This window comes from Macadamia integrifolia, chromosome 11, assembly GCF_013358625.1.
Source record: "Macadamia integrifolia cultivar HAES 741 chromosome 11, SCU_Mint_v3, whole genome shotgun sequence".
Classification (NCBI taxonomy): Eukaryota; Viridiplantae; Streptophyta; class Magnoliopsida; order Proteales; family Proteaceae; genus Macadamia; species Macadamia integrifolia.
Window position 1 is genome coordinate 26,689,764 of NC_056567.1, and position 5,801 is coordinate 26,695,564.

Sequence of the window (5,801 nt, forward strand, 5' to 3'; positions counted from 1 at the left end):
CATGGCAAGCTTTCTGTAAGATTTCTTAAGATCTTCATCTTTGGCGTTCCTATCTACCTGTAAGATCTTGTAATAATCGACTCCCAACCACTATGGCTGTTATCGGAGAAAGCTCTGCTCTTCTTTTTTGTCTTCCTTCGCCTGGTTGCGCTGTGGAGCAACAATTAATAATCTGCACCAACTTTGAGATGTTACGGTGAGAGAGGAGAGATTTGTATAGTTTTGAAATATGATGACTACTGAGGAGGAAGAAGAGAAGGGGAAGGGAAAGAGTGAAAGAAGAGGATACAGAAATTTCTGGAAGCTTGGGACTATAGGAATTGTGTGGAAGGTTCCAGAAGCAAGGCAAGGAAAGGGCCTTCAGAGTTCAGGTTACAAACTCCAGAAGTCCAGGGTCCAGGCTCCAGAGTTTGCTTTCCCTCCTAGTCGAATCAGCAGTCAACGAATCCCTCTTGGTCTTTGGTTCTCTGCCGGTCTGCCCAATCATCTTCACGGCCGCAAATTGCCAGGCCCAGCCTGACATTGGTCCATAAGAGTAATCAACTAGCCAATGCTGTGTGCTCCATTTAGTCCGAGCCTGGTCCGACTACATAGACTGGGGTATACGCCTGGCTGGGCCTAAATAAATTGCCACCAGTATCCACGGTTTTAACGTTTGTCCAAAGGGTGTCAATTGGTCGGGTTTAATCTGGTTTACCCATTAAAAACTCTTGCATCGTGAACGTTCGTTTACTTAAACTGGCCTAGGTTTGAGGAGCTGTATAATAGGGCCGGTTGGTGTCAGGTTTTAATTGGGCTACCTTAAACGGGCTTTAAACGGGCTACGAACCTACTTAATTCTAAACGGGCTCCAAACGTGCCTATCCTAAAATTCTTTTTTGAACGGATTAAATGTCCAACTGAACATAGTAAAAATCTTCCATATGCCTAGCTTTGGCCCCAATGTCACATTTGATATGATCTAACTGAAAATGCCAATTGGATGATCTTCATTGCTGAATTCATCTCTGTGACTATACTGGACCATACAACTCAAAACCCATTACTTTCCTTCATATATGAAGAAGTTAACGAGAGAGTTCATTGATTTTGATTTTAGAAATTTGTTTTGACCATTGAAAATGCAAGAGTTGAAGCTAACGAGTTGGGTGGTTGGGGTTGAAAATTTGATCGGCCAACAAAGGCATAGATGAGCCTACCATTGCACCAAATTCTGGGTAAGCCATTAACAATTCTGCCTAGCTATGTTTGTAAAGAGATTCAGGACTCACTTAGCCAAGTAATTAATGATGGGTTTCATGACTCTTTATTCCTTTTGATAGATACCACCAGCCATTTAGGGGTAAAAACCCATTTAACTGAGGACTAGTTGACCCAAGACCTATTGGAAAATCAGAAATCTTAAAATAGACTCATGAACCGAATTAAAAACATAGGCGGAAAGACCTTATCAGAACTAGCGAGAGCAAGAGAGAGAAGCTTGAGGGCAGGGCAGCGGCTTCTTTGATTTTATCAAAGCCAGCGAAAGCAGCGAGGGTAGTAACCAGCATCAGCTTCCTTGATTTTATCAAAACCAGTAGTGGCTTCTTTGATTTTACCAGAACCAGAGAGAGTAAGAGAGAGGCGACTAAGTGGAAGAAAGGGAGTGGCAAAATAGGTATTTAGGCAGTTTTAAAGGAGGTTAGGCCGGTTGGGCTAAATGGCTAAACTCTAGTGGGCTTCTTAAGCGAGTCAGATAAAATAGGAAGAGTGAATAAAGAATAGAAGAACAACAACTGCTTAGCACAATTGGTGAGTTGTGGTGTGCATAAAACCCATGCTCACCGAATAGAAGAAGCTTAATCTCTATAATTTATCATTAGAAATTGAGGTTGACTTCCTCTCAATTAGCCAAGACTCAAGCTTGGTTTGTAAGGGTAATCTATGAAATAGGGAATTATTCCTATTTTATCTCAATTCTCTCTTTATTATTTCTTTCTCATTTATTTGTTATATTTTTTCCTATTTTGTCTCCACCAAATTTGAGTACCTATAAAATTATTATTATTAGTATTTTTTTGGCGGGGGGTTGTTCAAATCCAACCACAACCAGGATATATTATTTAACAGCCAAGGCTCTCTTCGACTTAGTTTAAATTTATGTTTATCTGACACATAAACCTAAATAGATTTATGACCCCTATTTCTCATTAAAATAAATGAATATATCAATAAATTCATAAAAATGTTGAGACCACTGTTAGTTAAAACGGGAACAGCAAAAAAACAAAAACGTACGTTACGGGTTTTAAACAGATAAAAAAGATGAACGGTAAAGTAAAAAAAAGGGTAAAAAAAACAGGGAATGGCAAACGGATGAAAACGAACGGTACGAGTATTAAACGTGTAGCTTTCAAAAAAATGAAACCAAAAAAATGTAGTATACTCATGCAATTTGAGAGATTATTACTTGTATACATGCATCTAATATTCCAAAAGCTCTAAGAGTCCCAAGATAAAATAGCCCAATGGGCTACAAGAAAATGAGATGTTGCTAGCTTTAGCTTTTCCTTACTCAATGGGCTATAAGAAGATGAGATTTTTTTCCTATAGATAGTATGGAAGTTAAAAACCAAAAACCAAGTACCATATTGTCTTTAGTCTTCACTTTTACTAATAGTTTTTTTTTTTAATTAATTAATTTTTTTAATAAAATTCCTATTTTACCCTTAAAAAACGGATACGCGTTTAAAACGGCCGTTTAAAACGGATTATTTTGCCGTTTTCATTTTTTTTCGGATTGTATAATAGCATACAGGAAAACGCATTTTAAACGGCAAAAAAAGGGGAGCGCGTTTTAACTAACAGTGCTCCGGACTCATCCATGCTTGGGCCATTGTGCGGTGCGAGAGTCAGCGAGAGTGCGAGACAGGGAATTCGAAGGAAGGAATGAAAACCGGAGGAGGTATTACTGGAGCCTTGGAGGAGTGTGGTGTCATCAAGCCTCTATTTACGCTCTATCAAACTTGACCCACTCATTTCTTCTCTCGAATCTTCGTTTGAGCGAAATCTCTAGTTTTTGATAAAAACGAAACGAAAGAGAGAGAAAGATGAGTAGCAATACATGGATTTGCAACTTCGAATCAGCTTACACAGCAATGGAAAGAAGCAATCTGGCGGAGTCAGGAAAATCCAACCAATTTAGGTCCTTCTCGGAGGAATGGCCAACAAGGGATGAGGAATAGCAGCAACGAGATGAAGCGAAGACGAGAAAAAGAAAGGGCCGAGACACTCGCCCACTTAATCTGCTGGGGTCCCAAGTAATCAATCAATCTGTTTATTTTGCTTTTGGAGTTCGTTCTTCAGAAGAAGTTATTCTTGGAAACAAGAAAATCATAGTAATGGAATGTTGTACAAGGGTTGTGTCTTATTAATGGTTACACTGTAGAAACGCAACCCTAAAACGATGCAGAAGATAATGGAAAACAAAACAAACAATGCACACGGATTTTACGAGGTTCGGCAAGGTTGCCTACGTCCCCGGTGAGATGAGATCCTGCTTCACTATCAATGGAGAATAGGGTTACAGCGCTCGTCCTCATACCTCTCAGTATTACTTGCATTACAGAGAAAGAAACCCTCGCTACAAATATATAGCGAAAAAACCCTAATCCGGATTAAACTACAATTGCCACCCTAATCCGGATTAAACTACAATTGCCCTCAAAAAAAAAATTCGAACGGGGGGTGCAGCCCCCCTAGACAGCGGGCCCGCCGTCCTGGCTGTCTAGGTGCTGCACCAGTACTCCCTGGATTAAACTGCGATGGAATACAAGACATCATACACCAACATACACAGCCTACTATATAGATCAGTTCGAAGGGTTACAGTTTCTGGTTTAATAATTGATGAACTCTTTAGTAACAACAGGTACAAGGATATACAGTGATTGAAGACATTGACATGTAATTTTCTGTTTCATTACTGAAGAAGCCCTTCATCTATTGACTATTGCCTTCAGTTGAGGTTCAGAAAGCAAACAAAACCTTCTCTTCAAATCATTTTTACCCTTCAAGCATTCTTTACTCTCTTCTTTTATAAAAAAAGACTCGAACTTTGCAAGAACCGATTCCGAATTGGGAGATTGTGATGGATGATGCAAGTACTAGACTTGCAATCAACCATAAATCAAGCACAGCATAAATAGAATAGAAAGAACAAATGATTTAGGAATGATGTATGATCTTTTTACTTTGTCCTCTGGAATCAATTAATCTTCTCAATCGGTATTTACAGATTGGGCGAAAATAGGAGTAATACAGCTCTGGAGTGGCACAAATCATGAGTAGTAGAAAATTTTGGAGTTCAATTGGGACCCCAACAGCTCAAGTACATAACTTTTCTGAGAGATTCTTCCGATTGCTTCATCTTCTCATCGCTTGGAACCACCTTCTTAGCCATCGCCATTGAAGAAAAGGAAGAGGAAGAGGGAAGTCCTTTGGCTTGCGAAAGAGATCTGCAATTATTCTTGACGTGTTGATGGACGGACCTCAAGGCGTAATTCCATCTACACAATCCTTGATCCTTCAGTGCTTCGACAACCCCCACGCTTTCACCCACGATCCAAGCTTTGCTCGTAGAACTCATTTTCTGTTCTTCGCTACTGTTGTTGCTTCTCTTTGCGTCTATTAAAAAGGAGAGAAATTTTTTGGATTGTGAACCTGACTACAGAATAAGCAGATTGGATTCAGCTTGAGAGGATAAGGTAGAGTCGTAGACACAGAAACCTTAAATAGGAAGAGTGACAGTGAGTGAGCGAGAGAGAGAGAGATGGGGATGATAATGGGATAAGACCATTGAAACTGTGTTAGTGCGTAAATCAGTGGGCGGTTTTGCCAATGGTTTGGGAATTCGGAGAAACATTTCTTTCCATTCCGCTGAAATGAAGATTTCACTATTTTATCCATTTTCAATTAGAGGCACTGTAACAAATAAGGGTGTAAGTTTGGTCCTAACGTTTCGAATCTATCTCGACCATAGTTAGCAAATTCGGATTCGGGAATTATTCGGGCGGAAAATTATTCGGAATAATTCGATTGATTAATTTAAGGATTCGGTTAAAAAAGAGGTCAAAAAAGGGAATATGACGATTTGTTTTTTGTTTTTTTATTTTTTTGTCTTTTGTTTTTTTGTTTTTTTTTTTTTAAATATTGTTTAAGTGGACCGAATAATTCGGTTTAATTCGGTTCGGCCCGAATTATTCGCGTTTTAAATTCAAATTAGTAAAATTCGCGTTTTTTACTGAATTTTATTTTTAATTCGGATTCGGTCAGAATTTTTGATTTAATTCGGAAAAATTCGATTCGGCCGAATAATTCATTTTTTATTTAATTCGGAAAAATTCGGTTCGGCCAAATAATTCGCGAATTATTCGGCCGAATTGCTAACTAGGATCTCAACATGTCCTGAATCTAAATCTTGTCTAATTTGGTTATGAGAGTTAATTTGGTCTAACCCGATTAAACCTCCTTAATCATGATTGGGTTAGGCGTTCAACCTGACCTGGTCCGGCCCAACCCAGCCAATTTTAACCTTTATTCATTACTGTGTCTATTAAAAGTATTCCCCTTCCCTTAGGTCCACATCAGGGGTGTCAATCGGTCGGCCCGGACTTTAATCAAGCTATCTTAAACGGGCCTCATACAGACTGTAAACGGGCTATGAACCTATTTAATTCTAAACAGGATTTAAACGGGCCCTAAACGTGACTACCCTAAAATCCTTTTTTGAAGAGATTAAACAATTGACTTTAAAACTACTA

General features: G+C 39.0%; 1 protein-coding gene across 1 annotated transcript; it reads right to left on the minus strand.

The window, feature by feature from the left end:
• Positions 1–4,205: 4,205 nt before the first annotated feature.
• Positions 4,206–4,897, minus strand: LOC122093472. The gene has a single exon (XM_042663819.1). It carries the CDS (start codon positions 4,625–4,627, stop codon positions 4,346–4,348), a length of 282 nt encoding a protein of 93 aa, XP_042519753.1. The 5' UTR covers positions 4,628–4,897; the 3' UTR covers positions 4,206–4,345.
• Positions 4,898–5,801: the final 904 nt, after the last annotated feature.